Raw genomic sequence first — 17,804 nt, forward strand, 5'->3', positions numbered from 1 at the left:
CCTGCGCTGTCTCCTGTGCCTCATCTTAACCTGCCTCCAGCAGTGTCACCGTTCCTCTTTTTTCCCCTGCACTGTGACCTATGCCTCCCCCCCCCCCCATGCTGTCACTTATGCCCCCCCCCCCCGCAGCACTGTTACTTATGCCTTTGTTTTTTCTCCCCTCCACCTGTGACCTGTGACTCCCCCCCCGTCACCTGTGCCTCTCCCCCTATGCACTGTCACCTGTGCTTCTTTTCTCCCCTGCACTCACCTGTGGGTCATCTTTTTCCCCCTGCAGTGTCCTGTGTGCCTCTTCTTCCCCTCCCACCGCCTCCTGTCTCCTGTGCCTCTTCTCTTTTTCCCTGCACTGTCTCTTGTGCCCCACTGCAGTGTCACCTGTGCCTCTCCCCCCCCCCCCCCATCTCCTGGTCCTTCTTTTTACCTCTGCTCTGTCACCTGTGTATTTTCTCTCCCTCCCTACACTGTCCTCCATGCCCCACCACCACCGCTGTGTCTCCTGTGCTTCTTCTTTTTTCCTCTGCACTGTCACCTGTGCATATTTGTTTCCTGTACTGCCTCCTGTTTCATAAAGCAGTCAGGCTCAGGTGACAGTGGGGGGCGCTGTAGTGCACACATAGCCAGTCAGTGACTGTGGGGTCTTTACTTTCTGTATTTTTGCTCTGCTCACAATGAATGCTGACTGATGATAGGATAATGAGTGTCGCCGGCTGTGCGCCTTCATCCGGGGACATGATTCATTGCTGTACGGTTTGGCGTCTTAGGAGGACAGAGATGTACGATTATAATATGTGCTTATATCTGCGCTGTGTGTGAAGGAGATTTACTAGAGGTGGGGATATTTTTTTCTATGTTACTTGCTATTAAATGCATAAATAATGGCAATCGAACATCGGGCTCCCAGATAAGGAGGATGGAATTTTTTTTTATTTTTGCATTCAGAGTCGAAAGCTTTTTTATAAAAGCTGATACAGCATCAGTATTGAGAATAGAGGGGGGATAATGTGTAAGATCCCTAGTGCCTGCCCGAACGGATCATACATACTGCTTAACCAGTCCGGCCCATGTGCTGAAAATGTGTGCCCTATGTATATGACACCAATCAAAAGATCATCCCTACTTCATTGTAGTCACAGCAGTGCCCCAACATATATGCAGTATTGGTCAGTGCACCCACAGCTGCTGTGTGTAGCTTTCTGTATAGGAGACCATGGCAGGTCTGGTCTATGGTAACTTTTTGTGGGACAGATTTTGCTGAAAGCCATCAGTAAGTGATGCCAAGGTGCTTGTTGAAAACTTACAGGGTTGGGGAACAGACCTGATCACTCCCTCTCTCTCTCTGGAGGACCCAGAAGGAGGTTGGTGTAATGCCTCATTTCTCCTGTGGTGGTGCTGTAGGAGAACTGATCACTAGTCGATCACTCCTGATTCTTGGTGATCTCAGTTTATTTTCACCTTCTAACAAAGGTTTGCAGAATTTGTTACATGTATGTGATCTTGGTTAATTATATATTAATTTATATTTTTCCCTGCACCTTTCTTTTTATAGGCGCTCCAAGTGAGGATCCCAAAAGCCCCAAAGTAGAGTGGCCCACGCCTGACCTGTGCCCGGCCTGTCATGAGGAGATAAATGGGCTCCATAACTGGAACGAGAAGGAAGTCCTCGCCTTCCTCAAGCGGCACTACAGCGCCAAGGAAATCTCCTTACAGTACGCTGATCCTAACAGTGATGGGCACGAAGCAGCAGAAGATGGAAGAAACAACGACCTTCACGCCAAAGATCCCGGAGGAGGCGCAGACCCCAGAAAGAAGCCAATTGTTAGACCAGACTTCATGAACAAATTAGTACAAAAACCCATTGAAATGGGAAAAGGCTCCAACCAACAGGATGGCGGCAAGGTGTCCGTCAGCTTTCTGAGTCTTGGCTTCTCCAACATAGACATGAGCCTATGTGTGGTTCTCTACATCACCTCCTCCTTATTTTTAATGATCATGTATTTTTTTTTCAGAGTTCGGTCAAGAAGATGGAAAATCAGGTATAACCGACCCTATGTATAATTTTATTATGTGTTTGTTTTTTATTTAATTTTTTTTTTTTTTTTTTTTTTTTTTTAAGCCTCCAATTGACCATTTTGACTCCCGAGAGTTCTTTTGTACTAATTGGTTTATTATATGTATATGTGATCAGGGAAATATGTATTCGGGTGTGTTGAAAACTGGTTGTATGAGATAAAATGTAAGAGTCGCTGTAGACTGGATGTGGTATTACAGCTCAGCCCTATTGACATGAATGGGACAGAGCTGCAATACTACATGTGACCTATAGGGAAAAATATTTTTTAATCTCTTACAACCTCCTTGAATACACATTTTTATGCCTTTTTGTTCCTTGAAATTGTGCTGCTGCAGAGGAACTGATGCTGGTTTTACACAAGCCTTGGGCCTGAAACTTTTTCACTATTGGCGTTGCACATTTTTGGGATAGGCTTACCTTAATGACCAATGGTGTTGGTCCATAATGCCAGCACTGGAGTCTTTTCTGCCTCTATGGAAACACAGGCCAGCACTGTTCAACCTCAGCTTTACCCAGGTTGGTCAAAGCCATACACATCTGGAAGACCCATTACGGACGCCTCAATTCCTGGACCTGCTGTGTATGGTCCATTTTAATTGCAACACCTATTAAAAAGCAAATTATGTGCACATTGACTTCTATGGGGAGATGGTTTATGGGACACATATGGGGTTAGAAAATAAGGAGGGGTTTGGTTTTTTTCCCCAGAAGCAAATTGTGCATGGTCTGTGTCTGATATTGCAGTTCTTTCAAGTAGATGCAATACCAGGCACAACCCATGGACAATGGTGGCGCTGTTTTTCTAATTGTACTTAACAGCTTAAGCCCAGTGGGCAGTTAAAGGGAAAATCCATCTAAAATTAGCTTCTCATATGTCAGAATATGTCATCTGATGGGGCAGCGGTGCTATAGACAGAAGCCTAATTGTATTTTACAGATATTTTAATTCAGTGCCAATCTCTAACCTTCTTAATGGTGTTTGATGCCTGTTGCATGATCTACACAATGTTGTTTTCTGATTTTAGGTGAATTTTGCTTTTAACAATCTGTCATCTTGCCCACCACAGGCCCCAACCATACAATAGTGATTGACAGTCCATTAAATGAGTTATAACAGGGGTCATTTTTTTCTCAGTTACGGTTAGAAACCGAAATCTTAAAGAAGCGCTGTGGATAAAACAGATAAACGATAGAATACTTGGTGCTGGTCCTCAGGGGCGGGGCATAACACTCTCTCTTTGGTGTAATTTGACTCCCTGTGTTATGTCCCGCCCCCACAGGCCCTGCACTTGATATGACATGATAGGATTTATCTATTCTGGAGTCCTTTGTTCCATGGGAAGCCTTTATATAAAAATTAATGCCTATACCCATCTTGCCTGCAGTGTGGCAGAGGCAGACCTCCACCAATGGGTGACCTCTGTGTAAACTGGCCTTTATTTGCGGTTGGGTTGTATGACATCCTGGGGCTCAGCTCCTTCTTGAATGTATTTCTGTATTTTTTGTACCAGAATGGCCATAGTATTAGCTCATTTAGCCAAATCCCCAGCTTAACCCAAGGAAGTTGTGCTGTGTAATTATTATTGTCCTCAATGAGAAAACACTGGATTAAAGGTTTGCACGTGCTCTGCCTTGTGTGCGGAGGGGACTCAGGGACCCTCAGGGAAGGTATTTGTTGGATTACAAAGTGTTACATTGTGATTTCCTAACTTCCTCCATTCTGAGGGCGGTTTCATCTGTTCAGTGAATGATTATTGCTGCCATTGTGATTGATCTAATACATGATAACAATTTGTACTGTCAGACAGATGCCATTATGGAAACAGACATATTCTTCAGTTGCCAGCATAGGAATGGCAGCGTTATTTTTTTGTAGAAAATGATTGCTATTATATCTTAAAGGGGTTGTCCAGGATTGGAACACTGGTTGCTTTCTACAAAACTGCAGCACCACGTCTGTCCTTAAAGGGGTAATGCAGCCACATAAAATTGATTCCTAAGCTCAAGGCCGTGTTGAGCTGCAGCATGCACACCCCCTCTCTGCTCTACATATTCTACAATGCTCCACACTCTACATCAATCTTGCAGAGCAGGGTGGAAGGAGGCATGCATGCTGCAGGTCAGCCCGGCCTCTACAACTATGGAGCTTGGAAGGAAAACATGATTTTAAACCTTTGCAAATAGCCATCAGGTAAGAGATAGGTATTAGCTGACATGGAGGTAAAATGGATATTTGCAATCTCTGTAACTGTGAGCATGATACAAAGCTGACAGATTCCCTTTAAGCTCTGTGTAGTACTACAGTCAGCTCTGTTCACTCCAGGGGAGCCAGGCCGCGGTACCAGTCTCAACCCATGACAGGTGTGCTGCTGTCTTTTAAAGGGAAGTTTCCTAATTCTAGACAACCCCTCTGTCTACCATATAAACACCAATATACTGAGAGAAATCATCTACATTCAGAGTTTAGTAACTTTATATATACATTGCATTACTTGAACTGACTTTCAGTTACAGTACTATACTCCAGAGCTGCATTCACTATTCTGCAGGTTAGAGCTGAAATCCTAGCAATGTCTTCACTGAATCTATTTAGGTTGGGGTGAGGTTTCTTAGACCCCCCAGAGGAGATGCCTTCATACAGAACATTCCATGTCCACTGTGAATTGCACTATGATCTATGATGTTCTCATTGTGTATATGATGTATTATCACTAGTATTTATTACACAAGAAACAGTTGTCTCCACGCTCCATTGTTTTTCACTGGATCATTGGGCCCATTACTGTGCCAGAGCCTGGACTGGGGCCCTGGTGATCCAGACTGACCCCACTAGGGGGTTTCCGTACACCAAACAGTGTGTTGTATTATGATATTGGAAAGCGGCATTATAGGAGGAAACAGTCAACAAGCAGAACTGTGAAAATGGGGGAGATTTATCAAACATGGTGTAAAGTGAAACTGGCTCAGTTTCCCCTAGCAACCAATCAGATTCCACCTTTCATTTTTCAAAGAGTCTGTGAGGTCTCTGTCAAGTGGAATCTGATTGGTTGCTAGGGGCAACTGAGCCAGTTTCACTTTACACCATGTTTGATAAATCTCCCCTATTTTCACAGTTCTGCTTGTTGAATGTTTCCTCCTATAATGCCGCTTTCAAATATCATAATACAACACACTGTTTGGTGTACGGATACCCCCTAGTGGGATCAGTCTTCCCCATAGTCTGTACCTGAGGATCAGTGTAAAATAGGCAAAATAAATAAGTAACAACTTTATATTCTGATTATATCCATATACAGTGAGTAAAATAGAGCTCAATGGTTCATGTCAATGTCCATAGCACCCATTCACAATGGAACCTTGACTGCCTCATACATCTTAAAGGGGCTTTTCGGATTAGAAAAAGCACGGCTATTTTCTTGCCAAAACAACGCCACCTCTGTCCTCAGGTTGTCTGTGGTATTACAGTTTCATTCACTTCAGTGCAGTTGAGCTGCAGAACTCCACACCCAAACTGAGGACTGGAGAGGTGATGTTTCTAGAGGAAAGTAGACCTGTTTTTTTAAGGGCCCTATTACACGGAGCGAATCATCTGATTATCGCGCCATATAATAAAGACAACGGTCATTGGCTGATCGTTCCTTTTGGTCCTGACCTAAAATCATCGGCCGATGGACACGCATTGCTATTTGTAATAGCAGTGCATGGCTGATGACTGTGTAAAAGAAAATAATAAACTGTATACATTCCCCCTTCACGCTTCCGGTGTTCTGCCCTCTGCTCGCTTCCATAAGCCGCCGGTGTAGCTTTTGAGCGGGTCTCCAAACTGACAGGCCACTCAGCCAATCGCTGGCCGTGGTGGTCCTATCCAGTGATTGGCTGAGCAGCCTGTCAGTTCAGAGACCCACTCTGAAGCTACAGTGGCGGCTCTGGGAAGCGAGCAGAGGGCAGAACACCGGGAGCACGGAGAGGTAATGTATACAGTTTAAGGGCAAGGGCTGAACAGACATCTCTAACTATGTCCGTGCAGCCCTTGCTAAAAAAAAAAGAGGAGGGTCCCTGCTTGAAACCCAGTTTGAATCTACTGTTTATAACCAAATATATCTCCCCCCGCCATCTTAACTTCAGTTCTGAGAACTTCCTAAACTTCCCCCCCCCCCCCCCAAAAAAAAAAAAACAAATGTATAAAATGGATCCATCTTGTTAATAAAAGTTTTTTAAAAAAATCAATGTTCTTCGTGTTGATCTTTTGCTTTCAGGTTGTGATTTGGCGCCATATAATAGATCCGTAGTTTATATATCTTGTTATACATTCTGGGGGAGATTTATCAAACATGGTGTAAAGTGAAACAGGCCCAGTTGCCCCTAGCAACCAATTAGATTCCACCTTTCATTTTCCAAAGAGTCTGTGAGGAATGAAAGGTGGAATCTGATTGGTTGCTAGGGGCAACTGAGACAGTTTCACTTTACTCCAGTTTGATAAATCTCCCCCTCCATGTGTAATATAAGAGAGAAACGCTTCCCGCTCCGAGCTCTGCCATTTCAGTTTAACCATAGGTACACTATGACGGTGAAAATAATCAACGATGGTGGTTATGTAAGCCTTAAAGGGGTTATCCAGGATTAGAAAAATGTGGAGAGAAACAGTGCCACCCCTGTCCTCAGTGTGTATTGGTTATTGCAGCTATTTTCCATGGAAAAAAATGGAGCTGAGTTGTAATACCACAAACAACTTGAGAACAAGAGTGGTGCTGTTTTTAGAAGAAAGCAGCTATGTTTTGTTATATCCTGGATCACCACTGGAAAGGAGAAGTCTCTCTCACCTCTTGAGATACTGGCTGGACTTTCTCTGATGTCATTAGCTGCGAGATAGGTTGCTTAATTGTGTCGTCCCAGGCACTTATGCATAGGCATCCCCAGGCAATCGACAGTTTGTTGATGTATATGAGCACAGACAGGCACAGGCCCCACTGAGTTCAATGGACAAAACATAGCTCATAATTACATTTGGAGCATTTGATGTGTGGATGCTGCTAACATCTGTAACAGTAAAGTGTCTGGCAGAAGCGTTTCTCACAATCTTAATTATTAGTTTTGCAGCCCACAATCTGGTAGGCCCACCGGGCATTTGCCCGGTACACCACATTGTCAGTCTGGGCCTGGTCATTAAATATATATATACTTGTGTGTACATCATCAGCCCATTTTGAGGTGTTGTAAACTTTATACCTTGGAAGGAACAATTGTAGTGTGAACCTGGTCTGAGATGGAGTTCCTGAGCAACATACCCTCTTTTTAAAACACTGTTGAGGAGAACAATTACTAGGGCCTGGAGGAGTACCCTGTAAGACTTGGCCTCACAGCAGCAATAACATTTGCACCCCTGCAATAAGCCTACATAGAAATTGGCAGAAGAGAGAGACATTGCAGCCCAGCCCTACTCAAATAGACCCAAACTGCAATACCAGATACCACCCATGGACAGGTGTGGCGCTGTTTCAGTAAGAATAGTACCATATTTTTAGAATCTTGTACAACAGAATTCCTTAATAGATACATGAAACCTAGACTTCTCCTTTAAGTGTAGCATTACCTGTGGTTCACCAGAGCTGATCCGGTGCTATAATCTGCGTATTATAAATGTGTTATGGAGGGCAGACGGGGGAGGGGGCACAGTACACATACTCATCACAGATCTTGTGTCTTGTTTAGTTGGAGTTAAATAAAAGGTGGGGGGTGAAGTAAGTAACAGGCGGCCATCTGCTGATGTATTAGCTCCATGCCACTTCCCGCAGCAACGCAGACAGATATATATGGAAATGATAGCAACGCACAACAGTGATATTGTCCACAGCAACTGGCTAGCTGTCAGTTTCTGGTAAATTTATTGTGATGATGGACGTTGCTGGGTTTATATTGCTTTGTGTGGGTTGAAATTGTGTAAACTGTAAGTACCCAAAATGTCTGCGTTAATCCTTCGGAGCTGCAATCACTTGTGTTGAACCTTCCCTTACACAATGGAGAATTGCACGTACAACAATTTCCCCATCTGGACAGTATAGTTGTAAGTATAACTGGAAGAGATTTAAATCAAAAGCCAGCGCCCCCTGTGTCCAATGTTTGTAGTGTAACAAAGTTTGGGAACTGGTGTCTCCCCTGGTGTTAAAAAAAAAACTACAATTCCCATCATGCCTGTAGAGGCAAAGCTTTGACTATCCAGGCATGATGAGAATTGTAGTTTTTCAACAGCCAGAGGGCCGAAGGTTTTCCACTACCTTATTAATGCCTCCATGAAGAGTTGCTGCAGGGAATTTACTATCTCTGTCCCTGCCTCCCCTATTAGGCCAGGTTCTCCCAGACAAGTTTTGGTGCACAGGTAGATGGCAGGGGGATGTTGTTGCAAGGGGAAGGTCATGGTGCGGCATATTTATCTGTTATCCAACATCTTACTCTGGAGGACCCAACCCATCTGCACATTATATTAACTTAAATGGGTAATATGTAATACTCCGTTTAGCCTTTGGTGGTGCTGTAGATAATTAAACACTTACTGCTGATTCACCATAGATTACAACTGGCTGCTGAAGTTGCATTTAGCCCTAAGGCTACCTAGAAAACATGGTGGCAGTGTATGGCTGTATCCATGTTTTCCAGGACTCTCTAGGGCTGCGTCCAACTTCAGCAGCCACTAAGATGAGCGAATATACAGTAATAAAGTAAAGCGCTTTATTATCTCTGCAATCCGCTTATCAGCCTGCTTCCATTTAACCATTTGCTGCTCCTCCATGGGTCCTGGGAAAAGCTGGATCCAGTCCTGGATAAATTAGGAGAAGTTTCCCCAGGACTGGATCCAGCTTTTCCCAGCACCTGGGGAGGAGCGGCAGTCAGTTAAATGAAGGCAGGCTGATAAGCCGATTGCAGAAATAATTAAGCGTTTTACTTTATTACTGTAAATGTGCTCATTTCTTGCGGCCACCACCAATCAAATGCCGAATGCTCAAAGCTGGCTCAGCTCTATAGAGATCCTCTTTAATACAAAAGTGAACGTTCATCAGAAATTAAAACACTGCATGATCATAATCTTAAAGGAAAACACCAGTGACCTCACAAAAAAAGATTAAACACACAAAAATCATATAGGTGCACTCACCGATCGTTTAACACCTTTCCCACTTGTCTACGCTGCTCCTAGCGCCAGATTAAGACTTTTATAAATGATCCCAGTTTTACATTATGGCACCTGGCCGGGAAACTACATCTCCCAGCATGCATTGCACATCACTACCAGCTACCCATCCCTGTCTTTAGTAACTGCCCACCACTGACCTGATTTGCCTCTGCTTTGCACAGTACACAGTGTCTATCTATTCAGCTACATAGAGAGATAAGAGAGAAATTAAACAACAGTGTCTCCTTTCCCCTATACTACTCAGGAGAGGCTGTTGGTTGGTCAGGTGATCACTGTGTTTTGTAAGTGATGGCTTACAGATGAGGTGTAACAGCTTGCCTTGCAACAGAAGAAAAAAAAAACGTGATTTTTGTCTCAGAAGGGGGGGGGGACAGAGGAGTGGTGACAGAGTGGACCAGGAGGTGAGGTTTTTCAGCAGCTTCAGGGTGTTAGGATGTGCTGCAGACAAACAGACCAATTCACGTAATAGAAACCTACTACACACAAGCTTAGAATATGGGTGGGGATTGAATAGGGTTAAATCTTTCTTAACCAGAGTCCCCCTTTAAGAACCTCTTTATAGTCCAAAATGTGGTCTATGCTGCCCATTGCCTGTGTGAATTTATGATTTAGGTTTTAAACAATTTTTTTAAACATTCAGCAACTTACTAATGTAATTTGTTATTAAGTTCCTTGACATTCTCAAGATTTCTAGGGAGTCCTGGAAGACATAGATATAGCTGACGGCCGATGACAATATACATGTTATCCAGGCAGCCTTAGGGCTGCATCCAACTTCTCCAGCTTCAAATTCAGGTTTGGAGGAACTGCAGTGCGCTCTAGCTTAGCTCATGTATACTCCATACGTCATTGGTCGGCACCTGCAGGGTCTCCCCCAGTAGGGGATCTGGATGATTTGCGTGACCAGACACATTCAGCGTGGCAAATGATTCCGTAGACAACCATTATTATTCTGGCTGATGGAGTGCCAAGGCGGGTCCCTGGTACATAGTGCTCATACCTAATGCTGAATATATCGAGATGTTGTGAATATTTAGTTTCCCTTTTTTTATTATTTGCATATGATTATCATGTCTATCCATCCCGTGATTTCCATCATTCCACAAGGTTTTCTTCTTGGTGATTTCAATGTGGAGGTGTCTGCAATACAGTTTCATTAACATAGAACTCCTCCGACCTTCACTGATATGAGTAGATATGTGAGATATTACTATTCTACAAATGGCCTTAAAGGGGTTATCTCAAGATTACCAGTTATACTCACCTATACACAGAATCCCCCTTTAAGGCAGGGACCATAGTGTGGAGGCGCCTCCATCCTGGTCACCATAGGCTTCCATGCAGTCTGGAGCACTTCCCTCCATAGACAATAGGATCCCTGGGCTCATAATGTATCTCTCCTCTAATCTGATATTAATAATCTGTAATCCTCTCACAGAAGAAGTAATGAGATTCTGCAGATTACGCAGATCAATTATAACAGCTATAATTATATAATCAGACATGGAGAGAAGCCAGGAACACACCTGCCGGATACAATAGGAATAGGAAGACTGGTGACCAGAGGTAACATGGGGGCTACTGCCAGGCATAGTGTCCCTGTTTAACACCACTAAGGGCACGTTATAAATATTGTTCCAGTAGCCCACTAAGGGCACCTGATATATACTGTTTCAGTAGCCCAGTAAAAGGCACGTGATACATATTGTTCCAGTAGCCCAGTAAAAGGCACGTGATACATATTGTTCCAGTAGCCCAGTAAAAGGTACGTGATACATATTGTTCCAGTAGCCCAGTAAAAGGCACGTGATACATATTGTTCCAGTAGCCCAGTAAAAGGCACGTGATACATATTGTTCCAGTAGGCCAGTAAAAGGCACGTGATACATATTGTTCCAGTAGCCCAGTAAAAGGCACGTGATACATATTGTTCCAGTAGCCCAGTAAAAGGCACGTGATACATATACATATTGTTCCAGTAGCCCAGAAAAAGGCACGTGATACATACTGTTCCAGTAACGTTCGTACAGCATTACGTGTGATACGCGTGAATACCATGACGCTCTGCGGACGCACATTGGAATCATGTATGTAACGCTGCACAAGAAATACGAACGAAATGTGTGAACATTGCCATAAATGTTCGGAACGCGTTCGCAAATATTTTTCCTTCGCAACTGCAGAGAGTGGCATTATACTGCGATTTTGGGGTGTTAGGTGCACCCAGGCATGCTCCCCCTGATGTCACAGTGTCATTCCAGAGGTGTTTGCATCGTTTAGGGAGGTTTCATGGCGGACTTGGTGACCTCCAAGTGGTCGAATTTTGATTTCCAAGTGCCGCAAATTTTTTTCCCATAGACTATAATGGGATTGAATACTCGTTCGAATAGTCGAATATCGGTGCCTATTCGATTCGAATTCTCGAAAGTCGAATATTTCACTACTCACTCATCTCTATTGTACAGGCTCCAGTAGTGAGGCTCATGTGCCCATTGTTGGTATGGGTGGATGGCACAGATCAGCACAGGCATGCTGGTTTACATATGGAATCCTATGCACATTAGGCAATGCCCCGATGTGTAATGATTTATTTCTATCATGTACAGCAAGGCCATTTCTGCTCTAGTAGTCCTTCTGTGATATCAGTCTTTGTTTCCAATGTGCATTAGTGAGCCTTTGCCCCCATGTTTTACATTTCTCTTTTCTTGGCCCACTCTAGGTACTAACGACTACTTATCACATGCACTACAGGTAGGTACTAACCGCTACTTATCACATGCACTACAGGTAGGTACTAACCGCTACTTATCACATGCACTACAGGTAGGTACTAACCACTGCTTATCACATGCACTACAGGTAGGTACTAACCACTACTTATCACATGTACTACAGGTAGGTTCTAACCACTACTTATCACATGCACTACAGGTAGGTACTAACCACTACATACCAGGACAGACATTACAGGTAGGTACTAACCACTACATACCAGGACAGACATTACAGGTAGGTACTAACCGCTACATACCATGACAGATACTACAGGTGGGTATAACCACTACATACCAGGAACATCACACAATTCTGGTCACTTGTAGATCCTTCGATCTAACCTTCAGATATAATAGCATGATGGGAGTTGTAGTTTTGCAACAGCTGCGACCCCACTTTACAGTAACCATTACTATAGAAGTAAACTAGATCCCATTGTAATTATACAATAAGGAAAGTTCTGCTGTATTATATCTGGTATATATTTGATACTGGCTCATGCTATACGTCTGCTATAATAAAGGGAAATACATAGTGACCAAACCTACTCAGCTCAGCTACATCTATTATCCTATAGAATAGCTACTATACAGTAATGATAGGGTATGGGAACTATTGTTGTACTTATATAGCATGATATTATATAGTATACAGCTACAGGTTGCCGGCTGAGGTATAACAACCAGTACATACATTATTTCCTATTGTATTACATGGTGATAGATCACATCAGTCTTAACCCCTTCATCTCCCAGACGGCAGACATGGGGTTACCAGGGAAAAACGTCCATAATCTCCCAGTGTGCACAATGTTGGATTTATTCTAGTCTCCCATAGAGGAGAGGGAGCAGAGCTGCAGATGCCTCCGCTATTGTTACTGATACTGCGGCCATTGTCTATGGGTGACACCTCACTAATAATACATGAGCCCGGCCATCCAGTGTCTGCAAAACACCTGAGCCCGGCCCATGTCTGCTAAGTGCTGCTCAGCCAAGGGACACACATACAGGAGCATCAGAGATAGATAGATAGATAGATAGATAGATAGATAGATAGATAGATAGATAGGAGATAGATAGATAGATAGATAGATAGATAGATAGGAGATAGATAGTTAGATAGATAGATAGATAGATAGATAGATAGATAGATAGATAGGAGATAGATAGATAGACAGATAGTTGGGAGATAGATAGATAGATAGATAGATAGATAGATAGATAGATGGATGGGAGATAGATAGATAGATGGGAGATAGATAGATGGGAGATAGATAGATAGATAGATAGATAGATAGATAGATAGGAGATAGATAGATAGATAGATAGATAGATAGATAGATAGATAGATAGATAGATAGATAGGAGATAGATAGATAGATAGATAGATAGATAGATAGATAGATAGATAGATAGATGGGAGATAGATAGATAGATGGGAGATAGATAGGAGATAGATAGATAGATAGATAGATAGGAGATAGATAGATAGATAGATAGATAGATAGATAGATAGATAGATGGGAGATAGATAGATAGGAGATAGATAGATAGATAGGTAGATAGATAGATAGGAGATAGATAGATAGGAGATAGATAGATAGATAGATAGATAGATGGGAGATAGATAGATAGATAGATAGATAGATAGATAGATGGGAGATAGATAGATAGATAGATAGGAGATAGATAGATAGATAGATAGATAGATAGATAGATAGATAGATAGATAGGAGATAGATAGATAGATAGATAGATAGATAGATGGGAGATAGATAGATAGTTGGGAGATAGATAGATAGATAGATAGATAGATAGATAGATGGATGGGAGATAGATAGATAGATGGGAGATAGATAGATGGGAGATAGATAGGAGATAGATAGATAGATAGATAGATAGATAGATAGATAGATAGATAGATAGATGGGAGATAGATAGATAGATAGATAGATAGATAGGAGATAGATAGATAGATAGATAGATAGATAGATGGGAGATAGATAGATAGATGGGAGATAGATAGGAGATAGATAGATAGATAGATAGATAGATAGATAGATAGATAGATAGGAGATAGATAGATAGATAGATAGATAGATAGATAGATGGGAGATAGATAGATAGGAGATAGATAGATAGATAGATAGGTAGATAGATAGATAGGAGATAGATAGATAGGAGATAGATAGATAGATAGATAGATAGATAGATAGATAGATAGGAGATAGATAGATAGATAGATAGATAGATGGGAGATAGATAGATAGATAGATAGATAGATGGGAGATAGATAGATAGATAGATAGATAGATAGGAGATAGATAGATAGGAGATAGATAGATAGATAGATAGATAGATAGATAGATAGATAGATGGGAGATAGATAGATAGATAGGAGATAGATAGATAGATAGATAGATATGTAGATAGATAGATAGATAGATAGATAGATAGATAGATAGATAGATAGATAGGAGATAGATAGATAATAGATAGATAGATAGATAGATAGATAATAATTGATGATAATCAGTAATAATCAACCTGATGATGATGATGATGGTTTTTATAATGATGATATAAAACAATATAACTGAAATCCTCAGTGTAATATTTCTTTTCACAAGACAATGATGACGCCCTGGAATTATTCATTCTCTTCCCGCACCGTTTTAACCCCTTTTTTCCAGCTGTAATCGGCTGATTTAACAGTCCTGCGAGAGCAAATTGAAAAAAAAAAAAAAAAGTTTGGTAATTATTCATCGGTCGTTATTTTATCTAATTTTTTATGCCTTTTCTTTTAAACAAGAAAGTCAGTTTTTGTTTGTTTGTTTGTGGGTGAAAAGACGGAAGTTAAAACAGAACAAAAACGGATCGATAAAAAAAAAGTAAAAAACAAAAGCGTTTGCGACATAGTCTTAAGCTGCTATATAATTCAAGTGCGACTATTTCGGCAATATCCATATCTTACATTTTGAGACACGACATGTAGCCTAATATTGTGATGCCCCATTTTTTTATTTATTCGGGTTATGTCGCAGACATCTCTAGAATGAAAGTTTCTTTCTCCCTTTATCCATTGTGAATGTAATATAGAAATAAGATGAGAGAACTTGTTATTCGTTATAGTACAAGAGGCAGCAGGAAAGGAAGGAAGGTACAGCTCGGTGGTTGGGAGGGATGTGCGACATTTCAGAATAATCAAAAACAATGACATAATAATAATAATAATAATAATAATAATAATAATAATAATAATAATACGATTCTAATGATTCTGCTGGTGGTCGGTGCTGCTGTGTGGCCACCATCAGGCTCTATCTGGCTCCATGAGCCAGCAGCAACAGGTCTGGTGCAGGCAGCAGCCATTGTGTGAGGGCAGGGGAGGCAGCAGAGTGGGAATCCCTCCTGGTGTCAGCCCTTTTCCTGCACACAAGTGAATGGGGCTGGGGGTTGAGTAGTTGGGGACAATGGCGGCCTCTGTTACTTCTGTGTATTGGACAAAAGAGGCGCATCCTAACGACAGTGCGACATTTGCATGAGGACAATGAGCGGACGCGGGGTCCCTGGGAGGCCATTGTGTGCAGTGCTGGCCAGACACGTGTATGGGTATGTCCTCATTCTGGAGGAGACCACCACTGCTTTATTATGCTAAAGAGCTTAGTGGAGGCAAAGAGAGGTCACCTGATGCCAGCCCCCTGCTCCCCCATCCATCAGCTACTACTCCTGCAGCATCACTCCACCCTGGGACAGCAGGGCAGCAGCATCATACGCTACAGAGCAGCCAGCCAGCCAGTGACCACCTACCCATCATAGCCCCCACTCCTATATAGTGCTACCACTAACTACCTCTTACCCCTAACACCCCCAGCACTTTACTGTATGAGTGCTCCAGCTGTCACTGACCCCTGCTGCCCCATCAGTGACCAGCAGGGTGCCACCTGTCACTGACACCTCCACCTCTGCAGCTGTCACAGCCCAGGATCTCAGTGACAGCTCAGGCAGCTCTTCTGTTACAGTGGACCAGAGACCTGCTCACCTGACTGCAGGGGGATGATGCTCCCTGGCTGCCATTAGAGGCGCACACTAGCTTTTTTGGTTGCTGTAAGTTGTGTGCGACAATTGTTGGCCATCCCAGGGGCAGTGGGCACCATGCTGCTGGAGAGGGTGAGGAGCACCAGCCAGAAGTCCTCAGAGATGTGCGGCTTCCCCGGCGCTGCAGGTAAGGAGGCTGCCCCTGGGTCCTGCTGCCCCAGGCCTGAGGAGATGACCTTGGGATGGAAGGGATTGCTCGGGCTGCGCACACAGCACTGGGGATTTTATTTTCATTTGGAATTTGAATTCGTTTGCTGCAATGTTTTTATTCGTTCGTGCCACAGAAATTATAATATATATATATATATATATATATATATATATATAGAATATATATATATATTTATGCACACTGTATATATATATATATATATATATATATATATATATATATATATATATATATATATATATATATACACAAACACACACACACACACTGTATATATATATATATATATATATATATATATATATATATATCTCAATAACTGCAGTACTAGAATTATTGTAGTTACTAGATTTTATGATTTTTTTCCCCGCTATATTTTAATTTATTTTGTATATTCAGAAAATGATTCCGCTTATTTTCTAGTTTTAAACGTTGTATATAGACAAATCCAGCAAAATCCAGGAATATAGAGAAACCCGGAGATATAGATGTACTCATGTAAGGAATAAGCAGTATTACCTCCCAGTGCTGTACCTGCTGGAGTTATAGTAGTAGTTGTTTTCTACTTTTGTTAGCTTTCTGTAGTAATTATTATTATTATTATTATTATTATTATTATTATTATTATTATTATTATTTTGTAGTTAGTGTTAGCTCCTCCGGATTCTTGTTGTTGTTGTTGATGATGATGATGATGATGATGATGATAGCCCTGGTGGTGTTGCCGGTGGCAGCTGGGGCCGTTGTCAGTTATCACCAGGATAATTGGTTATTGTGACAGGAGAGGAGCTGAGGGGTCAGGGAGGAACATTGTGATACTGGGAGCTACTGGGAACGGTGGCAGGAAGAATGGTGAGACGCGCTGTACATCTGTCCCCTCACAATACCGCGTACATTACAGCACAGTGCACACAGGTGTCTGCGGCCGCACAGCGCCGGTACACTGCACCCTCCATAATAGCTCTATTATATACTACTGATTATATACTACTCATTATATACTACTCATTATAAGGGATAACTGCTTCTAATAATATCTATCTATCTATCTATTTATTTATTTATGATCTATCTATCTATCTATCTATCTATCTATCTATCTCCTATCTATCTATCTATCTATCTATCTATCTATCTATCTCCTATCTATCTATCTATCTATCTATCTATCTATCTATCATCTATCTATCTATCTATCTATCTATCTATCTATCTCCTATCTATCTATCTATCTATCTATCTATCTATCTATCTATCTATCTATCTATCTATCATCTATCTATCTCCTATCTATCTATCTATCTATCTATCTATCTATCTATCTATCTATCTATTATCCATCCATTCTCTCTCTCTCTCTCTCTCTCTCTCTCTCTCTCTCGTTAGTAAGTAATATAATTTGGTAAGCTTCTCATCTCTATTATGGTACAATCTTAGTTTGGTTTCTATATCCCTCACATAACACACTGATAGGACAAAAAACAATAAAGGATTTTGCTACAT

At 41.8% G+C, this 17,804-nt stretch overlaps 1 protein-coding gene across 1 annotated transcript in view; it reads left to right on the top strand.

Annotated features, from left to right (window-relative positions):
• QSOX2 (quiescin sulfhydryl oxidase 2) overlaps window positions 1–4,936 on the top strand; it is a 33,474-nt gene extending 28,538 nt beyond the window's left edge. Inside the window, exon 12 of the mRNA XM_069986702.1 lies at window positions 1,547–4,936. Coding sequence (XP_069842803.1) covers window positions 1,547–2,055 — 509 coding nt within the window. The 3' untranslated portion in view covers window positions 2,056–4,936. The remainder of the gene's footprint in view (window positions 1–1,546) is intronic.
• The last annotated feature ends 12,868 nt before the right edge of the window (window positions 4,937–17,804 follow it).

This window comes from Dendropsophus ebraccatus, chromosome 10, assembly GCF_027789765.1.
Source record: "Dendropsophus ebraccatus isolate aDenEbr1 chromosome 10, aDenEbr1.pat, whole genome shotgun sequence".
Lineage (NCBI taxonomy): Eukaryota > Metazoa > Chordata > Amphibia > Anura > Hylidae > Dendropsophus > Dendropsophus ebraccatus.